Source organism: Strongylocentrotus purpuratus, unplaced genomic scaffold (assembly GCF_000002235.5).
Source record: "Strongylocentrotus purpuratus isolate Spur 01 unplaced genomic scaffold, Spur_5.0 spur5_scaffold_8, whole genome shotgun sequence".
NCBI classification, from domain to species: Eukaryota; Metazoa; Echinodermata; class Echinoidea; order Camarodonta; family Strongylocentrotidae; genus Strongylocentrotus; species Strongylocentrotus purpuratus.
The window spans coordinates 19583835-19610580 of record NW_022145614.1 but is presented as its reverse complement, the minus strand read 5'-3'; the positions used below and the strand labels follow the sequence as shown (position 1 = coordinate 19610580).

At 38.5% G+C, this 26746-nt stretch overlaps 1 protein-coding gene across 1 annotated transcript; it reads left to right on the top strand.

Moving 5' to 3' along the window:
- The first annotated feature begins 764 nt into the window (after positions 1–764).
- On the top strand, positions 765–25285 carry LOC575851 (short transient receptor potential channel 4-associated protein). The gene is made up of 19 exons (XM_030975099.1): positions 765–1276; positions 4806–4982; positions 6183–6299; positions 8296–8746; positions 10096–10166; positions 11240–11396; positions 12849–13022; positions 14048–14110; positions 14628–14884; positions 15612–15796; positions 16820–16921; positions 17859–17942; positions 18743–18833; positions 19717–19857; positions 20535–20646; positions 21110–21219; positions 22621–22760; positions 24084–24150; positions 24935–25285. The coding sequence occupies exons 1-19, from the start codon at positions 956–958 to the stop codon at positions 25085–25087; spliced, it is 2973 nt and encodes a 990-aa protein (XP_030830959.1). The 5' UTR covers positions 765–955; the 3' UTR covers positions 25088–25285.
- Positions 25286–26746: the final 1461 nt, after the last annotated feature.

Here is a 26746-nt window from a genome sequence, read left to right as displayed (position 1 = left end):
TACATTTTACCCGGCGCTAGCTGGAGCATAATTCGCTTTAATTACTCTTGCAACATTTGCAGGATGACTCCGGGCAATGAGGTGGCCAAATACCCCGTCATATTCATGTATCGAGGTTACCGAATATATAATTTTTGGATGCATGCATATTTCTCAGCGAGGTGCCCGTATTTCTTATCTAATGTCTTAATCACAAAAATTACTGTTTATGCGTTGAAACAAAAACTGCCTTTTGGGGGCTGATACGATTCGCTCGTTCGCACAATTTAGAATCAATTATGCCAGTTCCTGTGTACGTGGTAATGACGATTGCAGATTGATGTTTTTGTTATTTTTGGAATTGGTATAACGCAAAGCTATTTATTTCTGAAAAGGGTGCAGGACTAAAAAAACGAATGAAATATGGTTCAAAAACACTATCTACTAATTAGTATACTAGACTACTGGTGCCCCCCTACCCCATGACTCCACTTGTCATCAACTCCACTTGTTTTCCTCTTGTGCTTTACTCTCTCTACGCATTAGTCTAGTTCCTGTATTATTTAGTAGTTATTACAACTGTCTTTTTGTGAAAACTTTCACAACTACTAGGATAATGGTAGAAATTCCACACAAATTCCCCGAGATGGATTTTGGCCTGGCTCTAACCTCTGACATCTCAAATTAGGCTTTACAGACAGACTTTTCTGAACAGCATTGTCACGATGCACGTAATATTACGTACGCATTATATTTTCATTGCTGAAAAGAACGACTGGGGCGCCCATGTAATGACATGACGCAGATATGATAATAGACAATCTGTGTGAAGCGTCGAAAAGAAAGGGGCAATCGTTTATTTTCCTGACTTTTCGTCCAAAGTTAGGGTTCAATTTACACAAATGATCCACTGGCATATATGTTAACTACCATACCGTGGAATTAGTCGCAGAATAACATCAGAAGCAGTGGGAAAATGGAGCCAAGACCTATTAATATGCGAGGATCCGAACGTAAACCCGAAACTCAAGACCGACTTCGTGTTACGAGAAGTCGAACAGCAGCAGCAGCAGCGGCGAGTGTGAGAAATTCAGGCGCAACAGCTACATCAAGTGTTCCGTTGTCGAACATAACTGCAAGTACAACTTCAAGTAGATCGACAAATACAAACATTGGAAATGAATCCACAAGACCAAGGAAACGAGTTAAACTGAACAATCCTTCATTTTCCAAGAATGTCTTCTTGGGTGTTCGTAGTTCTCAACTTGGAAAGCGGCCGGTCAGATCTGCCACAGAGGTTCGGGGATTTCTACTTATTTTCATTAATTAATGATAATTGATGTTTGATTCTAATTTCAATCAGTGAATGAGTGATTGATGAACAAACCCTATTAACATCGCTCATTGATCTGTGAATGTTTGTGAAATTGTTTGATAAATTTGTGTTGAAAAGTTGAACTGTGTTGTGATCAGTAGGGGCTGGTCCGGGAATGAGGATCGTCCGCATAAACGAGGATATCCCTTTAAATGCAGACAGATTTTGTTTCATTGGCGCTCTCCCGAACTGCGCGCTGGCGATGCAAAAAATGGATTCTAAGTAAGAAAATAACCCCAGTTTACTGTCTACTTTCATGGGTTGTCCGTTTTCCGAGTTTATCGCTCATAATGAGGAAGTCTCTGTACAAAGTCAATGTAAAATGCATGGAGAAAATCATTGCAGAATCCATTGCCAACGCGCCATCGCCAACGCGCAGATCAGAAATGTGAAATGTCTGTGAAAATGCGGATGATCCTTATTTTCACAGACGCGTCTGTCCGTGTTTACAAAGACAATCCTCGTTTATGCGGACGATCCTAATCCCCGGACAAGCGCCCCTACTGGTTATCTGAGCAAATCTCTTCATAAATCCTAACTCCAGGGAGCTCCGACATCGCTTCTGAAAACAATTAAAAAAGCGGGTTGGGTCACATTTTTTCGCAATGTAAAGAGGTAGTAATTAAAATTTTGACTTATGATGCTTTTCGACTCCTCTGGGCATCTTTCCAACCACTTAAAATTGTAATTTGAAGAAGTCTTTGATGTGTAAAATCAAGAAGGGTACGATCCGATTCTGCCAAGTGTGCAAAGCGGAAGAGGAGGACATCACACACTTCATAGCCAAGTGCAAACCACTCAGGAATCATCGCCAGAAGCTGGTCGACAATCTCCACCACAGGGGCGTACAGCAGTCGACACTCGCTCTATTTAGTCCAGATGACCCTGAGACCTTCACGCAGGCAGTCCTACTTCCGAATGTTCTAACTGTCTGCCCTAACCAAAAGAACCTTCTTATTAATGCATCACTGTAATTTTTATACAATATCCACTCTGCTCGTGCTAATGCAATCGCTAATACACTTTCTACCTGACATGACAATCCTGCCTGCTATGACAAACTGCAGTACCCTGGAAGCTGCTGATCTCCGATAGAGCGGAGGAAGAAGAATAAGAAGAAGATGGGAAAAAAATTGATTCTTCGTCCTAACCGGACGATTCATCCATGTTGTATCATCGATTCAACATGGCGAGGAGACAGAACGCATGCGCGGTAGCGGTGCAGCAAATAAGAATATTTATATTATAGAGCGCCGTTCACTCAAAATTGCTGAATATGCATGAATCGAAGAGACGAGGCCCTTCTCAACCTCTTGCATATTCAGCAATTTCGAGCGCACGGCGCTCTATATCATGAATATTCATATTTGCTCCGTCGCTACCGCGCATGCGTTTTTTCTCTTCGCCATGTTGAATCAACGATACAAGATGGATGTATTGTAGGGTTATGACGAAGAATCACCCTTTTTCCCATCAAAGACTTCTTCAAATTATAATTTCAAGTGGTTGGAAAGATGGGAGTTCGCTTAATTCAGCTAACTCTGTGCATGCGCCTTCGTACATGTACATGTATGCTAAAGTCAGTGCTGAAAATTGCAGGATGAATGTATTTCTGTCTCCTTCAATCTGTAAGAATCTTTTTAAGGCAGTTTGTTGAACTTTTTGTTTCGTTTCATATATTGGATTGGGATGCTGAAACATGTCCATGTACTGTACATGTAGGGCAACAATCCTGATGAATTGATTGATGATTGATACCCGTGCACTTTTCTTTATTACTCTGCTTTAATACGGTGTATATCAGTATTTAAACTTTAAAAGAATATTCAACAAAAGATATCAAATTAACTGCACAAACGGGTGAAGTCCGGTGTGATTACATGTACAGTGAGTACAGTACATGTTCTAGGAATGATAGGAATCTCTTTCCTCCTACAGAATATCTTTGTGTGAAGAAAGCTTTTATGCATTGCATTATTAAAGTGATGTAACTACATACAAGAGATGTACCTACAGTTCTGTATATCATGTACATGTAGGTACATGGCTAATTTTATGGGTGATGTTAAAAGTAAAGTTCTGGCATGATACAAAAAAAGTGACAAGTAAATGTTGTGTAGTACACAGAATACTGTGTAATGAATTACAAGTAGATTACTTGGTGAAAGTTGCTAGTGAATGCTCCTTCTTGTAACATTGAATGGTTTCGGTAAAGTCTCCCACAAAGATACAACATTCATACAGGTCTATTGTACCCAACACCAGTAGGCATTACAAGGAAGTATTAAATACAAGGTGAAAATTGAAAGTGAATGCTCCCTGTAACATTGAATGTTTTCAGTAAAGTCTCCCACAAAGATACAACATTCATACAGGTCTATTGTACCCAACACCAGTAGACATTACAAGGAAGTATTAAATACAATGTGGAAATTGAAAGTGAATGCTCCCTGTAACATTGAATGTTTTCAGTAAAGTCTCCCACAAAGATACAACATTCATACAGGTCTATTGTACCCAACACCAGAAGCATTACAAGGAAGTATTAAATACAAGGTGAAAATTGCAAGTGCAAGTGAATGCTCCCTGTAACATTGAATGTTTCAGTAAAGTCTCCCACAAAGATACAACAAGTGTACATGTAGGTCAAGCGTAAAAGGGCAATCCAACCCTTGTAATAAGTTCATTTGTATGAGAGCAGGAAAATAAGGTACACAGAATGGTGAAAGTTTAAAATCAATTCGACCCAAAATAAGAAGTTATTCATATGTTCGAAATATTAGATCGCTAAGTCTATGTGAAGCTCAAATTGGCATTTTGGTCAGTGTATTTTGACATCTTGGATAACTACCCCATTAGTCGTTTACAAAAATATAATTGATTTATGTTTTTCTCCTAAGTGCCTTCTGCCTGGGGGCACTACTCAAAATATATTATGAATAGTAATGTTAGTGGTTTTCTAAAGAGAAAATACTCTACTGAGTCATACAATTTTACATTTTCATAAATAGAATTTTTCAGTAATTGTGTGTGTTGGAAGAAATGGAAAGTTGTCTGTCACTACATCACAGAGACATCACCAATTCAGGCAAAATGAAGATCCCATACATGTGCCAATGGTGATGACAACTTTTAAAAAAAATTGTCTCACTCATCTTTATTCAAACTTTCACCAGTGTACTTCTCTAGATTTTTCTATTTTCCTCTTGAATAGTTTGTTATCATGGTTGGCTCCCCCCCCCCCAAAAAAAAAGGAAAGGGGGATGTTATGGAATAGAATATATACCGGTACATAGTATGATTCCCTTTCTGCTCTTGTTATTTTTGCCCAAATAGATACATCTACTAATTCCTTATCAATTTATTTCATATATTTCCCGTTTTTTTTTCTTCATCAAAAGCACTCTGAAACACAGTTTTGAATTAGAACTTCCCAACTTCCTTTCCATAGCTTCCTCGTGAGCTCCTGATGACGTGCGAGAGCAGGATCGGTCTTCAGGCTTCCTCCGGCACTCCGTCTCCTGCTACCATCCCCGTCATCGCCGCTGAACTCTCTGAAGCATCCAGGAGTCTGTTGAACACCAACCCAGAGTTACAGCAGTACTACCTCTGTCTCAAGCTACTCAAGGTTAGATCATCGACAAGTTGCTGGAAAAAAATTTGATGTATTTTGTTGTTGTTTTGTTTGCTAGTTAAGGTCACATAATCTCTGCTAGTTAAGGTCACATAAATTATGATAAAATTTGAGGCATCAGTTATTTTTCATGGGGAGGGGGGGGGGGGGGGGGGGAGAGGGGCATCTCTCAGCTTATACAGTGTATAGTATACTGCGATGTGCCACTCTAATGGGCCACTTTTTCACCAAAAATATCCCTAAAGATGGTGTATGATTTTGTGCTGGAAAATCCCTACAAATGGCCCCACTTTTAGATCTTTGCTTTAAACATTGGATTCTAATTTCTTCAATATGATGCTTTAAAAAAAAATTTTTTGTGTGTGTTTGCATTCAAAGACCTCACGTTTTCTGCCAAACAAAGCAATTTGCTTCCATTACAACTTCAAAGATATTGTTCTGGATTGAAAAGTATATTTCATATTGCAGTTGCAAGCAGTTAGATGTACAATTAAACCACTTTCACACTTTACCCTAAATAAAGTAAAGTAATGACATTAAAGTTCTTATAATGGTTTCAGATTAGTTTTCACAGTAATAAAAGAAGAGCTTACATTTTTAAAGTAATAACATTGAAGTTCTTTTAATGGTTTCAGATTAATTTTCACAGTAATAAAAAAAAGAGCTTATATTTTTTTGTACATGGACTGATCAAGACAACATTACATGATAAGTTATGAATGCCAAATGATTTTAGTTAAACAAAAATATGTATATAAGTATATGGTCTTTTGATAAGCTAGAAGCGTATGAGCTGTATGAAACACATAAGTTGGCACCCTTCCAGAACTCAACAGACAGAATATATTCTGCAATATGTGCAAATATTTTCAGTGACTTTTATTTCTAGTGTGTTTTTGTTCATTTGTTTGTGTTTTGCTGGTCTCTTGATACTCAACGATGCAGAGTTACATGTACATGAAGCCATTTTTCTCTTCAAATGCAAGAACTTGACAATTAAGACTAGCTTGAGGTCTCTCGTGTACAGTACATGTTATTACATGCTTTGCACGCACGCCGATAGGTGAAGCCTGTGTTTGGTGCACACATGTAATTCATAATGCAGTTAGTAATAAGGGAATTGAGGATTCAGACTTTGTGTGCATTATCATAGTTGTTTTGAATATTTTCCCCTTGTTTATCTTGTATCTCCAGAAAATAACGCAGAGGCTCATGCTTGAGTCAACGGTAGAGTACCCAGCTGACAGTGGCAAATTCAAGGAAAGCAAGACTATTAATGCAGAAATATTCTTACTCTTTGGAGGTGTCGAGGTAAGTCTAATTATTTTACAGGGAACTCACATACATGTATTCGATATCAAGGCACTTACATTAAAAAGAAAGTGGAAACTGCAAAATATTAGGTTTATGAATTTTCGGTGAAAACAAAATTATGTTATGAAAGGAGTGTTTCTTCATAAGAAGAGATTTCTGAAGATTTGAATATAATCTTAAATTGGTAAATAAAGTGATGTTATATACCACTTTTCTATTGTTTTTCTCCCAAGATAACAGACATTAACTGTTATACTGTATTACCCTTAAAGGAGCTACACAAAGAAAATTCACTAACAACGCATAATTAGAACAAATTACAATGTACATATGGATGGAAAGATTTTCTCTTGAAAAACACGAACAATTTGCTGAGAAATCTTATAGATATGGCGTGAAAAGGCGTAAAATGCAATTTTTCAAGACCCTCCTAAGACCCCGAACGCCCCTGAACGTGATTCAAACGCACAAGCCTAGCGAGCTCTGAATTGTGACGTCACACACTGGACGAACAGCTCAGTGCCGTGTAGCAGTATGCAGCTAGCCAGCCGTGTCCGTATGTGACGTCACAAATATTGACGCTCTACAAAGGACCGCTGAAGGCAGAAAATCTGGATCTCAAAACTAACATTTTTGAGAGTTGATTACTGCAAGCCCCAAACATATTTTGAAGAGAAGAGTTGCTGTATTTGATCGGCAAGGCTTCCCCTTCGCAGTGATATGAGTTTTGCATCAATTCAAAACACTTTTGATTCTTCGTGTGGCTACTTTAAAAGAATTTCCATCACACACCATCTATACACCTGTATACATGTAATATGGGTAACCTGTTGTGGTTTGTTTTGTGAAATTATAATTTTTTCCTCCATAAAAAAGAAAATGTATGAGTATTTTATGTTCTATTTTTTTAATGATGAATTAAATCTGAAACATTTTTTAAGTGTGTGGGTAATTCCAGAGATTAGGGACCTACTTTGTTTACATTTTTGTTTTCCCACTTACATGTAGATAAGGAACCCACACATATTTGTGGCTCTGAGTAAAGACTTAAATAGAGGAGTGAGATTGTTAAGTGATTCTAGGTATGAGGTGCAATATTATGCTTGGAAATCACTTAACAATCTCACTCCACTATTTACATGTAAGTCTTTACTCAGCGCCACAAATATGTGTGGGTTCCTTATGTAAGTGGGACATCATAACTGTCACAAAGTGCGTACCTAATGTATGGAATTACCCATATATGTCAAAATCTAAGTATACGTATGTTGATATACATGTACATATCTTAAGGATTACATTATCATATTTCCCGTCTATGGGCGTGACACTGACAGGCACCGGGATTACATGAGCCCTTAGAATCTATGTCAGGACCCCCACATTGAAAAAGAATTAATCCAGGGCTCATGCATACAAACTCTTAAAGTAGCCACACGAAGAATCATATCATTGCGAAGGGGAAGCCTTGTCGATCAAATACAATAACTCTTCTCTTCAAAATATGTTTGGGGCCCGCAGTAATCAACTCTCAAAAATGTTAGTTTTGAGATCCAGATTTTCTGCCTTCAGCGGTCCTTTGTAGAACGTCAATATTTGTGACGTCAAATACGGGACATGGCTGGCTAGCTGCATACTGCTACACGGCACTGAGCTGTTCGTCCAGTGTGTGACGTCACTATTCAGAGCTCGCTACGCTTGTGTGTTTGACTTACGTTCAGGGGCGTTCGGGGGTCTAAGGAGGGTCTTGAAAAATTGCATTTTACGCCTTTCCATGATATCTATATGATTTCTCAGCAAATTGTTCGTGTTTTTCAAGAGAAAATCTTTCCATCCATATGTAATTTGTTCTAATTATGAGTTGTTAGTGAATTTTCTTTGTGTAGCTCCTTTAAAAGTTTAATTTGGGCCCTTTTCCAACATTAGTTCGTCTCGAGTCCTGATATTTGCTTGAAGATGTTTTTTTAATCGTGATATTATTTTACCAATCCAGGTCACTGTTGATCTTCTCCTTCAACCACACTTCTACAAGATAAAAGAGAAGAAATGTGTGAAAAGCAATGAATCTAAACCTGCTGAAGGACCTTCACCAAGCGGTGACACCCCAGCAACATCTACCACAACCACTCCTGAAGCATCACCAGCAACAGCAACAACATCAGCAGCAACATCAGCAGCAGCAACATCCACAACTCCAGCTGTGGCTGAGGCTCGAGCTGGAGCTGGAGCTGGAGCTGGAGCAACAGGCCAGGACAACACACCGTCGACTTCATCAGCAACCGCATCATCAGCGACGGCATCAGCATCGTCAACGACCGCATCATCGTCGTCATCATCGGTCACGACGTCGGCATCGGCCACCCAGCAGGGACCAGGAACGTTCCAGATTCGTCTGGTGCGAGAGACCTACATGCCTGGCAGTTTAGGACACCCAGCATCACAAGGTACAATGACCAGGGGAAAAAATACATGAGGGCTCAGGGCGAATTAGCCCCCAAAATGCCAAAAAGAGCCCCCGAAAGTCATGAAAGAGCCCCCCAAAATTTGCATAGAGTTCAATGCAAAACAAATTAAAGAGTGTTATTTTCATGCAAGCAAGCTTGTAAAGTAGCCCCCAGAATTGTTCAAGTATTTTATTCTCTGACAATGACAAATATTATGTGCATGGGAGCAAAGAGTGACCTAGCTCTTAAGTATACTGTACCGTAAATCTTCTTGTATAAGATGCACTTTTTTTCTCCTGCAAAAATTCGAAAGTTGGGGGTGCGTCTTATAGACAGGTACAGGATATTTCGAGTCCTCAAAATGCCACTTTTTAGTCGTTTTTTGAAGTCTCCTATTTATGCTCCTTCACCTAGCATTGTGCCAGCTGACGCTCACCCGTGCCGGGAAGAGCAAATGGCATGGTCCCGGCTCACTCACATGCAGGATGTTGACTCACCACTCGCAAACTAGATCCAAACTGGCCTCTGTCCGACTTTCCGTTGGACTCTGAGGAAAATTTGTTCGCATCTTTAGTTTTAAAAACGACATTGTTACTATTAAATATTATTTGTGACAAGTTCACAAGCTCAAATCGGCGCCTTCAACTTCGTAGCGAAATGAAGGTCCTTCCCTGCTTGGCTTTTCAAACATACTGACCTGGCTTGTTGCCTACGGAGTCGGCAAAAAAAAAAAAAAAAAAAATGAATATATGTATATTTCTTTTTCTACTTGGTTTTGTCTTAAAAACAGGGGCGCATCTTATACACATGTGCGTCGTCTTATACACAGAGATTTACGGTAGCTTACTCTCCTGTACACTCGTACACAAGTATTTGAATGACTGTGGTCATGGTGATGAGAGAGGGGGGGGGGTGAACTTTGGTGATGATGAGGATGGTACTAAAAGATATAGATGGTAGTGATGTTAATTATTGATGATGAGAATAAAGAAGATTGTTATGAGTAAATGTATGTCACCATTTGCTGATGGATTAGAATTACATACAGGGGAGAGAGCATGACATTTCTTTCTTTTCCTGGCATCAATGTGACTCAGTTCAAATCTAACTATGACCGGGGTAATAATATGATTGCAGGGCCCTCAGGGAGAACAGTATGAATACTGATGAGGCTACCCTGGGTAAACAAGACATATTATTATTATTATTATTATTATTATTAACTGTTGTGTATTTACGGTTTCTTGATTTTGTCTTTGCCACATACAACTTAATAGTAATAACATTTTGATATTTTTGGTAAAACTTCATATTCTATGTCTTCTTTCTTTTCTTTCTGCAACCTTCAGATCCACAAAAAGTTCTGAGACATAAGATAGCTTACAATGCAATGGATCTCCTTCACTACATGTGTCAAAATGTAAGTATGAACACATTTTGTATACCTACATCTTCATGCAATAGTGTACTCCGCTTAGTGAGTTTTTAGAATATCGACTTGGAGGTCTAGTAGTGCCCAATTAACTTGAGGACTAAAAGAGCAAGTTAACAGGAAAGTTAAGTGAGCATTCAGAATACCGCCCCAGGTGTGAACATGTTTGATGATCATATAATAATAATAATCATAATACAAACGGTGTTTATAAAGCGCTTACCGCCGAAGTGTCTCAGCTTTTTTGTTGTTTTCTATTCCTAGTAGTGCTTCAAAGCACAAATGAATCTGTGTATTCATTTCAGTCGTACATCAACAGATTTCCATGTATCTATGTCTACTGAAAAGTGATAAACATATGAAGACAAGAAAAGGGATAAAACGGTTTCAAATAGTGCCTGAAAGAATTTTCTACCATGACTGTTGAGTCTTGTTCCCATAGGACACAGTGAACAACCTAAAATACAAAACCAAACAAACAAATTAACAAACAAAGAAAAGTGCTCAGGATTAAAGGTAAAGACCAGTTATGGTCATGTGATTGCATTGTGAAAGAAATGTTGTGGAATCGATCAGAAAAGGTTGATCATCTAGCATCTAGCATCTGCAAGGTTCTGGAATAATCAAAATCATAAGAAAATTGGCCCATTCTTCATAAAGTAACAAGCACTATACACAGAAAGATGTATATGGGACTACCCTATATCTCTCGCAGACCATGAGAGAAACAAATTTACCAAATATATGAATTAGTAGGCAGTTTCCCGTCAAATTTTTTATCATGTATTAGTCAAAACATATTCTTTCACATGATTGGTAATGAGAGCTTCCATTTCATTTTTTGAAATTGGGGCGTTTCCAATACTGGTCTTTACCTTTAATGAAATTACAAAAGCATTGTGCACCTGATATATCTTCATCTTATAAGACAAGACACAGATAATTATTATGCCTACTTGCTCGTCATTCACATGTAAAATAGCGTCTAATTTGCCACATGGCTTTATTGCTCTATATGTCAGAAACATAAGTAAATGATTATCTGTATCTTTTATTTTTAGATGGGGACTGACATGGCAACTCCTCTGTCAGACCATGATGACCTCATAGTCTATCTCTTCACCCTGCTCACGGAGAAGCAATGTTTCCTCAAAGCTGCTACACTCATAGAAGATATCCTTGGGGTTAGGACACAGATGTTCCGACTTCAGGACATCCGTAAGTCGTACTTTTGGACTGGTATTATTAGATTTATATAGTTTAATGATATCTACATGTTGTAAATTATCACCATGTGATCAAAGAGAAAGAAAGGCCAACTAACAAAAAGGAAACCACATAAATAACGATGGAAGAGCAGTTACTAGAGTAGGCTACACATAGAATCGGGTGGAGAATGTTACCGAGAAGACCAGGGCCTGTTGCACAAAACTTACCATTGATGGTAACTTTGCCATCGATGGTAACTACCATAGAAAACTTGAATTTGATTGGCTGTTGAGCCCTGTTACCATGGTAGTTGCCATTGATGGCAAAGTTACCATCGATGGTAAGTTTTATGCAACGGGTCCCTGACCCCCTGTCCTGCAAGATATATTTAGAAGAAGTAAAACCAAAAAAAGGGCTTTTATGAAAATGATATGATTTTATGTGGCACAATGAAATGAAATCCATCTTTAGGTATACATGAAGGTCTGTGTTTTGAACAGTTCTGAAGTCTATTTCTCTTCAGGCTGTGTGTCAATGCATACATGCCAACTGTTCAGATTAAAGAGGAACATTCCTCTTTTTGGGAGAAGATAATTATCATTTTAATGCAGGTGTTCCTCTTCCTGTACAAATTTGTCTGTAGTATTGAATAGGAGAGTTAGGATTGTTCCTCTTTTTTTTTTAAATAGCATAATTTGTACAGATTTCTGATTTTCAAATGTTGGCATGTATGGTCAATGCCACAGCTTGTAATGTTGATTGATTTTAATTGATACTCAATTGTGTTTACTGACCATAAATCTTACATCACTCCTGTGGGGACACTCCTATATGGCAATATTGGTTTGTCCCACATCTAATCAAGAGTGATTTAATAGTCTGATTATATTGTCTGATCAAAGCAAGAAGGTGCTAACTCTGTTAATACCCTTCTAGCTATGAAGGGACATAACATTGATGTACGCCCACTTGTCTGGAGTGGGTGTGTTTGTGTATAGATGTGTACACCTTGTTTGAAAGCCCTTACATAATCTTTCTTGTCATACTTTAAATCTTTTAAGGGCTTGTCAGGAAGTTGAAAGTCTGAAGAGAGTCAGAAGGGTGTTAACACCTCATTTATTCCACTGGTATAACACCCTCCTGACATGATATAGTGAAACCTGTCTATAAAGACCACCTAAGGGAGACCAAAAAGTGGTCTTTTTAGGCTGTTGGTCATTTATGTACAGGTTCCTTTAATACATGTTTCAATGAGAAACCATTTTCAAGGGAAACAAAAAATGTGGTAATTGTAGGCAGGTGGTCTTTCTATACAGGTGGTCTTTAAAGCAGGTTTGACTTTATAAGCTTGAGGTATACATCCAGTTGTCTGTAGTGGGTGCTTGTGTGTATACCCGGTTAATTAAAGTGCCTTTCAACGACACAAGTTTTCATGTGAGACTTACACTTACTATTTAACAGCTGATCTTGAAACGCTCGTCAAGAAGTTTGAGGAGGACCAGCTTGCTAACTTCTGCCGTGTTCTCTCCATCACCATCTCCGAGCTTGACCCTAAGGATGACCCTTGCACCCTGGCTGCCCAGGATAAGGCTTGCAGGAATCGGAGTGAAACGCCCATCTCTGAAGTCAACCAAAGTAAGGAATGAGTGTGTGTGATGGAGGTAGTTCTCGTTTTTTCTGCTAGAAATGATACGTTTTGTTTGTTACCGAACAACTGTGCTCTTCAAATAAAGACATATTTGAGCAAGTTCAAAGTATTTGGTTACTTTTGACATTTGGTATCCCATCCATTACCAACTATTGTGGAGTTGTGAACAAAAAGTTGACATCAAATTTGTCATTTCACTTAGATTTAAGCTGTAGTAAGGGGATGATTACAATACAATGATCAGATATACTTCAATTAAAGGCATCGTTTAACAATGTTAAATCTGAGATGCACGGCCCTACGTCTTATCAGTGTCTGTGATATGGTGTAATATTGAAGCCCTAAAAAAAATTGTGCTTCAAAATGATCAAGAAGTACCTCCAAAATGTAATCATCTTTTGAGTGAGCGCTTTTACCATACTCGTTTCCCCCAATAGACTGTAGTGTTGTGAAAACCGTTTGGTAAACGCAAAATTTGGTTTCGATTCCCAATCATAAATATCTTCATAATCAGACAGGCGATCGGCTTGTAAAAGACATGTGGTTCCTGACTGACCTAAAGGTTTATAATTATCATTGCAGCATGAGCTAGATCCAGGATTTTGTTTCAGAATCTGAGACAAAGTTATCGGATCCCCCCTTTAAGACGTGGCCAGTAATGTATGGTTCAAATACTTTGCACTTGCTCATTTCCAATAAGGCTGTTAATGACATCATGTGGTTATGATCCCTTGCTGAATATGTGTATTGTGAATGCTGTAAGCAGAAACCTGTGCATGCCACAAGATATTGAAAATTCCATTGCTTTCAAGAGCCAGTTGCAATATGTTGCTTTTTAATATTTTTGTTTACATAGAACATATGTTTAACTTATTACCCGCACATAATGTAGTGAAATCTAACTAGATATCACTTCCTACATGTGAGGTGCACATTTATGATTCCTGATATTTCTTTTGATCATTGTTAATTGACCTTTTCTGCATTTTTTTTTCTTTTCTTATAACAACAGAGACAGTAGTAGAGCTTCCAGGCTTTGTGCAGAAATTGGTCAAGATCGCCTGCAAGTCAGTTGGTGAGTTCTACAAATACCTATTTAAATTAAGATGATTGCCAAAGACTGTTGTATGATTACTAATATTAATAACATCAACAACAAAAATTGTAACTTATGTCAAAACAAGATGAAATCATCTTTCACTTCTGCAGGGCATGTTCTGGGATGAAAATGAATCTGATTGTGAATTACATCAAGAGATTACTTAAAATCGTATATATATATCTCTCTCTCTCTCCCTCCCTCCTCTCTCTCTCTCTCTCTCTCTCTCTTCTCTCTCTCTCTCTCTCTATTTATTTCTCTCTCTCTCTCTCTCCCTCTCTCTATTTATTTATTTCTCTCTCTCTCTCTCTCTCTCCCTCTCTCTATTTATTTATTTCTCTCTCTCTCTCTCTCTCTCTCTATTTATTTATTTCTCTCTCTCTATTTATTTATTTCTCTCTCTGCTCTCTCTCTCTCTCTCTCTCTCTTTTTCTCTGCTCTCTCTCTCTCTTTCTCTTATTCTCTCTCTCTCTTTTCTGTTCATCCCCTGCAGCCGAGCCCGACGGTGTGACCGACATGGACACGCTCTTCTCCCAGATCGATAGCTGGGTGACCTGGCTCGACAGCTCCCTGGCCTTTGACGCCCTGGCCGAGGTAGCCAACGAGGACGAAGGTGTCTACCTCAACCTCCCCCTCCACGACCTCTCCTTACCCCTCCCAGACTCCCTCAAGACCATGCACGAGGTAGTCTACAAGGTGGAGGTGCTCCACGTGCTCTGTCTGCTGCTTGGAGGCAAACAGAGGCACAAGGTTGGTCTCAAGATTTGTATATCATCCAATACATGATCAGGGGGTGTTTTACAAAGATCCTAAGTTGAACTTATCTCTAAGTTGGACTTAACAACTAAGGAAAGCCGTTAGTATCTTTACAAATATTTTGTAAAAATTTGTATTAAAAGACATAAAATGTTGATTCAAATCCTGCATGTTTTCTATTACCAAGGCGATTTAATTTTCTTTATGTGGAATTTATAAAAAGTCTAAAATACTTCAATTTTTGCTTTTGAATATTCTTTATTTTAAGGCTACAAATGGCTCTCAATGATTGTTAAGTCCAACGTGGAGTTAAGTTTGACTTAGAATCTTTGTGAAACACCCCCCTGGTGACATTTGCTCTGAAATTTATAGGGTTCAGGTTGGGGGTGCACTATATTTAGGGTTAGGCATTATGTTGGGCCTAGAGTTGAAGTTGGGGATGCCTGTACTGAACAACCTGCTTGATTAGGTCATCTGGAAATGTAAGTGGGGTCAGTCAATCAATCAATTAATCACATAGTCCATTCTCCAACCAACCAATCAATCAAGTAATATTGGTGGATTATCATTCCCAGGTGAATGAGATCCTAGCTCAGTGCAAGCTGATGCCTGGAATGAACAACCGTTTTGATAAGACGATTGGGGGTGCAACCTATCAAGTCAATCAATCAATCTATTATTCAATTCATGTGATCTAATGTAACTTGATCTTTCTGTTTAGGTACATGAGATCCTAGCCCAATACAAGCTGATGCCTGGACTGAACAACCTGTTTGACAAGGTGATCTGGAGGTGCAATCTTAGAGCTCCCATCCATGGGGTCAACGAGAACTGTGACTGCAGTCCAGAGGTTGCTCTCAAGGTCCAGTTCCTCAGACTACTTCACACCTATTGTGATCATCATGAGTAAGTTTCAAGCAAAGACCACATATGAATATGTATCCCCACTATTGGCAATGAGGTAAAAGGCCGGTCCCATTCGACTGGTAAGGATAACCTTTAAAGGTATCCAGTAACTTTGTCTTTGATCCTTTAATAAATCCTTGATTTAGCTTATGCTGCAATGATAATTATAAACCTTTAGGTCAATCAGGAACCCCATGACTTTTACAAGCCGATCGCCTGTCTAATTATCAAGATATTTATGATTGAAAATCAAAATCAAATTTTGTGTTTGCAAAACGGTTTTCATAACACTACAGTCTATTGGGGGAAACGAGTATGGTAAAAGTGCTCACTCAAAGGTTTTTACTTTTTTGAGGCACTTCTTGATCATGTTGCAGCGCAATTTTTTTAGGGCTTCAATATTACACTATATCACAGACACTGATAACACGTAGGGCCGTGCATCTCAGATTTAACATTGTTAAACGATCCCTTTAAATATAAAGTGTGTCTCAAGATATATACGTGGAAAAGGTATCCACCGTATTGATTTTGTTAAAGAAACATTAGCATTTATTATCGCGGTAGGACCTGCTACATTGATATCAAATTACTTTTCCACAGAAACTTATGGAGACGTTATTGTTATCATTATTTGACCAGTAATCATAACTGGTCAAATAGGACTGGACCCTCATGGAAGGAGCATCCATGGGAGAGTTGTTCACCTACCCACAACTGTGAGGTTCATTCAAGATAGTTGATAGTGGTCATGAAATGTCTTTATCAGTTCACTTTCTAGTGAAAACTGCCTTAATGGATACTATGTCCTACTTACTTGGGGGGAACCCATGGGAAATGCATGTTATATGAAATGACATTACCCCAATGAGTTATGTTCTGTTGTGGAGTTCATGGTGTCTTCTTGTCTTACTCAAACTTTCAGCTTAAGCCTTGTACTCATATGATTTGATTTTCAACAACTATCCTTTTACACTAAGTGATAATTATTTTTCTTGATATTAATGAACTTGTCATTTACAGCAACAAGTACCTGATCATGACCAGACATGAGATCAACGATCTCAATAGAATTTCATCAAGTTCCAACATTCCCCAGCTAGAAGCAGTCAAGAAGATCGACAGGTAAGATGAAAACCCCCATCTTAATAATCTTCCTCCCATCTTCCAATTTATATCATTACTATCATTACTGTCAATGTATGTCCAAATCTTATGAAACTTGTACTCGCAGGTCTTCTTATTATCGAGTCACTACACAAGTCCCGTCCAGTGGTCCATGCAGGCTTTGGCCACAGGTTATGAAGTATAAAAGATAATGAATACTAAACTTTAGGTCAAAGGTCAAAAGCAGTTGCCAAATGTCAATTGAGGTCATACATGTATATACCGCCAAATAAAAAATCATGTTGGCTTAAGTTTTGTCCTCACAAAGTATTTCATTCCCATGTCCAGTGCTTTTCATCACTTGAGATTTTCAACAAAATTTAGTTACTGTGTTGTAAGTTTGATAGTTTGGTAGTCCCAAACTTACAAAATCCCAGTTCTTGTTTATCACGCATTGAACTATTTATGAAATAAAGTTTGTTTGCAAATGCCATTGTATGATCATTAAGCTCCAGTCAGGCACAGTGCAACAGAATGCCTAAAGAGTGTGTTGCAAAATAAAAACCTTTATGAGTAAAATATCAAGTTGTGGTAAACAAAAGTGTATCTGCATGCTGCAAAGGCCCCTCTGCATACTTCTTAATCTGTATGTGAGAAGAACTCTAAAAGTGAAGCACACTACAGTTTGTGTCACCTTTTTAATGGCGATTTTGTTAGGCGGTGGTTTGCTGCATTATGTATGAATGATGCTTTAGTGAATATTATCTTTACCCAGGTGATGAAAATGTTATATTCGACAGGATATTACTGTGCTAAGGTCAGAAGAATATTGTCACTAAGCTAGTTTTAAAATATGTGGCGTTAGCTATGTTGTATTCAATTAGAATTGATTTCTTATCATTATCAGAACTCAGCCCTCTCAGTTTAACTATTTGAAAATGATCTTATTTGACAGGACGTTACTGTGCCAAGGTCAGAAGGGTATCCTCACCAAGCTGGTTGATGTGATGAAGAAAGAACCCAGAGATTCACCTTTCAGGTAACATGTTATTGAATAACATTCAGTAATTCCCAAGTCACACAAATAATAGGCATTTCTATAGTTCTATTGCGAGGCAGATTTATTATTGCCCCTGCTTTAGCCTAGCTGCCATTACAGCATTTCAAGGAATTAATTCCTGCCAGGTACCCATTTACCTCACCTGAGTCATTAATATGTGCATGCCATAGTTCATCAGTGAAAAAAGAAGCATGCATACATTTATCTACATATGTGTCTATTGTAAAATTTTATGCAAGAGGATACCATACCCAACATGGCAACAACTAGTGTTTGCATTCTGTGGCTATTGAAATACATCAGGCGAATAAGCCATTTTCGTAATGCTATCAAATTTAGTGCATCAGCCTATGTCTAGTGCCTTGTTACAAATTATTTCATCCACTTGTTAGGAATAATTGTATTTCAAAAGTCAGAATGTGAATTGCATACCTTACGTGTTGTTATGTAGGACAAGCCATAAAAAAAGGACAAATTCTAAGTTCTAAACTGAATGGAAAAAAAATATTTCTTGGAGGTCCCCCAATCAGGAGAGCCCTCAAAATAACCCCAAATTAACCCAAAATAACCCAGTAGAGATGGTTATGATTCACAGCATTTATAATGACACCATATTTCTGTTTCAAAAACATTCAAGGTACAAGCTCCTCACATGAAGGCAACATTTTAACATTTGCATGAATAGTATAAGTTTTAAGGAATGATTTGAAATGTTTAAGGATTAAATTTGTTATTCATAAATAATGATTGTTATCATTATCATTATTGTATTTCTCCAGGTTCTGGATGGCCCGCGCCATAGAGAGCTTCTTGAGAGGCAAGACATCGTATGCAGACCAGACTTTCCTTATCAGAAAAGGACTTCTAGAGGTATGAAACCAAATGTAAACATATCATTTCAGGACAAGACAGTCCTCAGAGATTAGGCACATATATTACAGATTATATTTAGTTCTGGTAGCAAGAATCAGGAAAAAAATGTCTTCACTTATATCTTTAAAAAAATGTTCTGCCCCATGATTTTTAATAAATTTAGTGTAAATATCTGAAATAATTCAAGTCTTGGCTATGATTTTGTTCCTAAACTCACAACCTCATGGCAGAGCAACCTAATAGAGGTTTGATCAAATTATGTTTATGCAGCTTTTTGTTGATTTTCAGGGATCCGAAATATACTCTGGTATTGATTGCTTCAGGTTTTAATTTGTCTAAAGCCTCGATCACAAATGCCATTACGAACTGCTACGAACGCCGTACGATCGATTTTCAGACAATGGAAATTCGGGAAGACAATGGAAAAATGGAGATTCGTACGAAATTATCGTTCGTACGAACCTCTGTGACCGTAGCATGAGGTATTGGGTTTTAGGTTGGATGTAGGGTTAAGTGTTGGATCCAGGATTTAAGTGAGCAATTCAGTTAGTGCAGGAAACTGACCAATTAAGAGTTGCAGGAGTATCTGTTGTACTACCGGTTATAAAGCCATAGGAATTTGATAATCAGAATTTAACAACAAGGTGCTGAAATTGGCTTGAAAAGGGCACTTATTTAGCACACTCTAAGGGCTATATATCAAGAAATTGAGGTGCGGCAAATTCATAATGAAATTTGAGGTTAAAAACTTCTTATTCATTTTTTGTGATCATTGATTCTTGAAATTAATGTCGCATAAACCTGCAAGTGTTTAAAAGAAATGATGGCTTGCTGTTGTGAATGGTGAAATATCACTTCTTATTTTATTACTCCTACACAGCATGTTGTACAGCACATCCTGAGCAGTGATCACCACTCCAAGGAGGTGCTACAGAGCTACTTTGATCTGCTGGCTGAGCTCATGAAGTTCAACATCCTGGCTTTCAAGAGATTCAACAAGGCCATCAACTCAGAAGAACAGGTGAGGACCTGTAGTGATGATGGTGGTGGTGGTGGTGGTGGTTGTGGTAGTGGTAGTGATGGTGGTGTTGGTGGTGGTGGTGGTGTTGGTGGTGGTAGCGGTAGTGTCGGTGGTGGTTGTGGTAATGGTGATGATGATTATGGTGATAGCTGAGCTGATGAAGTTGACTATCCTTGCTTCCAAGAGATTCAGCAATGCCTTCAGCTCAGAAAACAGGTGAGAACCATAACAATTGTGATGGTTTTGATAGGAGTGGTGACTATAACTGATAATATTGTTGATGGTGATGGTGATCGCAGTGATGATGAAGATGATGGTGATGAGGATTATGGTTATGATAATGGTCATAGTGTTGATGATGTCGTTGGTGATAGAGATAATAGGGATGATGATGATGGTAATGATAAAATAAATGGGCAAAAAAATTCTTAGATCTTGCTTGAATCTCACATTTTTCACACAAGAAGCCTTTTTTCGATATCCTTGAGGATTGCATACATTAATTATTGATAGAGAATTCTGAATATGAAATACAATTATTTGTAACAGGTGAATCAAATCATTTCTAACGAGGCACATTAAATTTGATTACATTGCGAAAATGGCCTCTTCTAACAAATGGCATGAATGATTTTCTATATCTTACACTTCATGTCATTCTTATGTGTTCTCTACAGTTCATGCAGTTCATAGAGCTGGTACATACCCACATTGTAGACTCTAACATGTTTGTGAGATGCCTGGCCCTCACTATCGAGCACTTTGAGAAGGAGCAGCCAGAAAACTATGGTAAGTTCATGTGGAAATTAGAGGTTCTATCCAGATTTTTCTATTTCAGAAGTGTTTTCTGATAGCTGAAATAGATCATCAAATTTGATGCATAGGCATACACAGGAGTGACTTCAAAAGTGATTTCTTTGAATGAGGGGTTGAAAAGATCTGACTAACCCACATGAATATGTCACTATATTTTGCAGCAGTTACGTCATATAATTCCAACCTTGAATGGTTGCTACCCTCACCCCTCAAAATTATTTGCCTACTTGAGTTTCAATCCTCTTCATCTTGGACAATGGTTTTGCATCTTTTGTTTTGTCTGCGAACAGAATGAAACATAAATCTGCTCTTTACTCCTATGAATATTAAACTTTATACCTTTATATTTGTTTTGGTGACATCTTTATCTAAGAATTCTAAAGCACTTTTATAATGTGAAGCTGTAATTGCATCTCTTGATCTTTTGTTTGTTTAGAATGGGGCATTCAGTCATGTCGTCTCCTTCAGTACATCTCTAAGAGAGAGAACCGTCTCACCTTCCTCTTCAAGCTCATTAACATCATCCATGTAGAGATTCTCACCCAGGTAAGATGATAATCATAGTCACATTTCTAAAGCGCTTGATATTTCGTTTTCTAAGCGCTTTACATTGTAATTAATATTTCCCCGGTCATTGGATTCAATTGCTTATTCGCTCATGATAATGCAAAAGTTCTGCTCCCTGAAGAGTGTTTCGGCCAGGCACCATTTTACAAGCGCACACTTGTCAACAGAACCACATTAATGGTCGCATCCTTCCCGATACCCATTGAACACCTGGGTGGAGAGTGGCAGTTGTAGATTAATGCCTTGCCAAAGGACATTGGTGTCACGGCGGGACTCGGACCCCGAACCATGCGAACCACATTCCAGCGTCGTATCAACTAGACAGCGACACCTCTTCACCTCTAAGATAATGATGGTGGAGATAACATTTAGGATTGAGGAGCAATTCAACGTGGGCCTCGGCTTAATTTCGCACCGCCGTCAGGCGTGCTTCATTTCGTCACATGCATTGGTTTCCTTATTTCCCCTCCATGGTCCCTACACATAACTTGCGTGTGACAAAATGAAGCGTGCCCGGTGCAAAAGTGCACAGTTACCTTCAATATGGGTGGTGACAAAATGAATAACTTTTGCTATACTTTGCACAACATGGAATACTCCCCAGGGAGCTGAGCATGTGCACTATCATGTGCTGATTATCAAATGAATCCAATGACCAGGGTTATGATTGCAAAATAATGCACTTAGAAACGTAGTATTAAGCGCTATGCAAACGTAACTATACTTATTATTATCATGGATCAGTGCTATATTCCCACTGATTCGTATAGTTATTACAAGGTCAGGTGATAACCACATATGAGAATCCTATGGCTGTCCTCCCTCTGCGTAGCCTATATAGGAGACTCACTCCTTATTGATGAACTTGTAATGAGTGGAGTGAAAAGCCCAAAGAGGTACACCCCAACCTCCCAATCTGTGATACAAAGAAGGATAGGCTCAAAGGGCACAACAGTTAAAAGAATTACCGTTTTGACTTTGAGATGTCTTTTTAGGGAGTTTTCTTCTCTAGAGATGATTTTTCTGCTGATGACAGCTAAAAATAATTTTCCCCTCCCACTGTTGGTCCTTGGCACATAAGACAATCTTCCTGTTATTGATGTTGCGTGTCTTTACGACTTGTTTCTTGCAGGAGAACGTGAGTTGCCTGAACACCACATTCATCTTCCTAATAATCCATTTTTGTCTTCATGTCTTTTGGGGATTTAAGCAGAGCTCTCATGGAGCTACCAGAGCTGAATTGCTATATGCTCCACTGTATTTTTCTTCTGCTGATGACAATTAAAATTAATTTTCCTCTCCCAATGTCCGTCGGTCCTCTGCCCATAAGACAATCTCCTTGTTATTAATACCAAATGTCTTAACGACTTGTTCTTGCAGGAGAACGTGAGTTGCTTGAACACCACCGTCATCTTCCTGATGTTTGCTGATCGTATCGGTGAGCTCTCCCGCTACCTCACCGATCTGAGGAAAGAAGAACAGAAGCAGTGCAGACCCGGATTCCTCCTTCAAAACTTCAGGTAAGAGACTAGAGAGGGTTGTTTTCATTTCTATTTTTGGACTTGACAAAATGACAACTTTGCTATATTCAGTTAACAACTAGATTATTCATACCCTTGCTAAGTTTTGTAAGTATGAGAAAATTGATTTGGTCCTCATTTATGTTCCTTGAGAATGTGACATATTAAAGCTTACATCTAAACATATTCAACAAATACCCTATTTCAATCAGTCCATCTTTTATTCTTGAGTTACCCCCAAAACACAAAAAAAACATCAAATTTACAAGGGATATGAATAATTTAGTCGTTAACCGTAGGTATTTGAAATGTGAGTATTATCACAATGGGACTACTTCTCCTTTTGTTCTTTACTGTAAATTCTCTAAAAATTCCCTGATTGAATTTGTATGTTGTGATAATTGTATCAATGGACATTTAAAGTCATCTTACCAATTATGTAATTGAGTTGGATTTGATGGGTCCTCAGATACTAGTAGACAACAATGCTTCATATTGTAATATCCAATTTAACAGTTTTTCACATGAAAAGACTATCAAGTGCTTTCGCTTCCTCGGATCACAATTATCTTTTTAAAAGGAAATGTTATGGTATAGCAATATGTAAGTGTTAGTAGTTACCAAGGTGAGATTTTAGAGAGGCTAAGAGTTATTTGAAATTTTAGTATGATACAACAAATTTTCAAGAAAGGCATGAGACAGGCCTTGCTCTATATATTGTGGTCCGAATTACCAAGATTGGAGTTTGTGGAGGCCTACGTAAGGTATGAGAGCTTGTAGGTTTGAATTGATCTGCAGTGTAACACAGACCGCATCAAGGGCCCTGTTTCATAAAACTTCATATCAATAACAAATGCTAAATTTCTATAATAAATTTACACACGGCCAATCAATGCCATGATTTTAGTAGCTTATAACAGTTATTGTAACTTGTTATAAGATGATGAAGCAGATCCTAATCAAATGATTGGTTGAGAGCGTACATGTGACCAGGCATTTATTTTGCCTAACATGTAATTTTACTAATGATCGGTCATTAGTAAAAAAATTACCCACACTCGATACCTTCGAAACAGACACCGAACACCCCCAGCTATCGCCTCGGGCGTGTTAGACTGTCCCAAAGGTACCTTGTGTGGGTAATTCTTACTAATGCCCTCACTGCTTCTTGTTGTATATTATTGATATCAAGTTTTATGGAAGAGGGCACAGGAGTATGCTCATGGTTTTATCACCATCCAAACCTTTTTTTGCATAGTTCTGTATCATAATAAACTGTGTTATAAATGCATACTTATTTTTTGCCTACATTCTTTCTTTCAGGGAGCTGCTATTCTTCTGGCAAGAACACTATCTCCACAAAGACAAGGACTGTAGCGCCCTGGAGAAGGTAAGGCTTCCATTTTGATATTTGATGGTCACTTTGAGGCACCCTTGTGCGGCATCTTCAACAAGATTCAAGTGAAAATTATTATGTAAAGCATTACAGTGCATTAGACTACCACCAGTCCTTACAATCTCCTTTCCTCAATTGCACAGCAAATTTCCTCATCAAGGTAATACCCTCATCCAATGCCCTCATCACTCTTATAACGTGGTTTGATAAACATTTTAATAGATAATGATTGACCTGTTATATGTTCTTTTATCGAAGATGAATTTTTTATCTGGATCTTACAGGGTAAATTGTCAGAACGGTAGTTGTCCGGGTGGTCATCATCCTCAACTTTAATTATTCTTGTTGATGTTGATTTCCAAGATATAGGTGTTTAGATAATCACTATATATTCCTAATCTGTGACACTTTATTTTGGGTTTGTCCATTGTCGGAATGGAGATGGTGGTAAAGGGGGGTATCTCACCGAGCAGCGAATGCTTACGAACGTTGAGTTATGGATTCGCCAACTTCAGCGACACCGTCTTACTACCGTTTGCAGAAAAATAATTTTGCATTGCGTCAAGAAAAAACGTTTGCAACAATGAAAACTGTTCGTGAACTTTCTTGCAACCTTTTTCGAACCATGGCGAAACCCAAAATTCGCTACGTTCGCAAGCATTTAGTGAGATAACCCCTTTATGGAGAAGAAATAGTTACTGGAAATTCTATGCTTCTGCCTTGCACTAGTTTGTCCTTTTTTTTAAATTTCATTTCATCTCTTTCTCCCTCCCTACAGAGCTCCTGCATCAGTTTCTCCAAATGGAAGGACATGGTCAGTCTACTGGTCAGCGGCAACACCCACTCCTCCTTGACCGTTGCTCACTATCTGGCCATGGATGACCTCTTGCCCTGTACGGAACACCAGCATGCCCCGATGCGCACCAGCTGAGGCGAGCCAGCCCCTTAACTTCCAACCCCCCCCCCCCCCCTTGCTTATGATTTTTCTTCTTTTCTTGCCTTATTTGGAGGAAGAGGGCTCCTGTTTGGTAACAACGGGGAGAGGGTTTGTCTGTTACGATCCAATGCATCGTTTCACATAACCATCGTAACATCCCATTGGAATGTGCGTTAATTAGCGTTGATTTCCTAAACCTGAATTTTGATAGGATATCAGCGATTGTTTTTAAGCCATTTTCGTGTAACGACGTGTATTGATTTTGTTACATGTAACCATGTCAAGCCCCTTTCAGCGAAATGTAAGAAATGCAGAGGCATGGTGTCTGCTTATCATTGGGATGTCTTAAAAATAAAATTAACCTTTTATTTCTTTTCATTTTTTATGTTAACTTAGAATGAAAGAAACGTCTTTGTATTTTTAGATATCACGTACAGTAGAGTGGGCGATAGATAAGGTAGACACACCAATGAAAGAAAGTGTACAGTAAATATAGAGAAAGTTATCTATAGCCCGTTCCAGGATACTCCCGAAATTTGATCCAATTTAGGAGCCTGATATATTGAGGCGAGAATATTGTGGCGTAACGTCAATGAACTGGGCTGGGGTAATTGTTTACTTTTCATTTACGCGCCTAATGATGCACTAACGTCACGTTAGATCAAACTTCCCAATTTTGCGCTAACTGGTGCACACGCTATTGAAACTAGAATCCATAGTCTCGGCTTGTTGTTGGCACATATCTTTCTATGCTTGATGAAACTGGTATATCTCTCGATCATGCCAGAAATATATGAAATGATGAAATATCTCTCGCATATGATTTAAGGCATCAAGCTTTGGATGATAAAGTGAATTTATAGCATCCTTTGCAAACTCTGCACCTCTTCATGGTTTGTGTTTCCGACGAAGCCGGCCTGGTAATTGTGGTGAACGTTGATCACTGAAAAGTGTCAACGAACAGGAGTTGTCTGAGAGCATGCGGCAAGCAATATGAATGTGATGAGACCAACCATCAATTAGCGAAGCTTTACCTGGCTTTCGATGGGCAACTCTACCCTGCCCACAACTTGATAGCAGTGCTATGCCTCCGTTTATTATCGTGTCTGCGTCAAAGAAAAAGGAGCGACTTCACAAGATATCCAGGTAACGGTGCTATCGGTGTATTCATCATGTCGGGTTAAACGTGACAAATTAGCACCACTCTCCAAACATGAAGCTTCGATCCAAAAAACAGGGAATTATCATATTGTGTGCGTGGACTACGTTGGAAAGAGAAATCTTTTAATTACAGACAGTTTTGGAGAGTGACAGTAAGAGAAGAATACTGACCTCAGTGGTGGCAGTGAAACGGTGTGGATATGCCGAAGGAAAGTGATGGTATGTGACTATGACGGGTGGAAAGACAGTTCTTTGCAAGATGACGAAAAAGGGATATACCAGGCATGGACAGACATTGAGAGAATCTGAATATGAGGAATCCATGTGGATAATCAGGATTGTCAAGACTTGTATTGTGTAGGAAGCTTTAAATTACAGCCCGTGCTCCGTGAAAAAATTGAGGATATTTTATATAGATAAGAGTGTAGTTAGAGAGATCTTTTCAATGTTTTTATGATGTAAGAATGTATCGCTCGTTGCGGTGTATCATGT

Excerpts from the sequence above, each read along its gene's own strand:
- LOC575851 (XM_030975099.1), top strand. The coding sequence starts at position 956 with ATGGAGCCAAGACCTATTAATATGCGAGGATCCGAACGTAAACCCGAA. Across the intron at positions 16,922-17,858 it reads GCAGTCAAGAAGATCGACAG|GACGTTACTGTGCCAAGGTC; the intron begins GTAAGATGAAAA and ends CTTATTTGACAG. Across the intron at positions 17,943-18,742 it reads CCCAGAGATTCACCTTTCAG|GTTCTGGATGGCCCGCGCCA; the intron begins GTAACATGTTAT and ends GTATTTCTCCAG.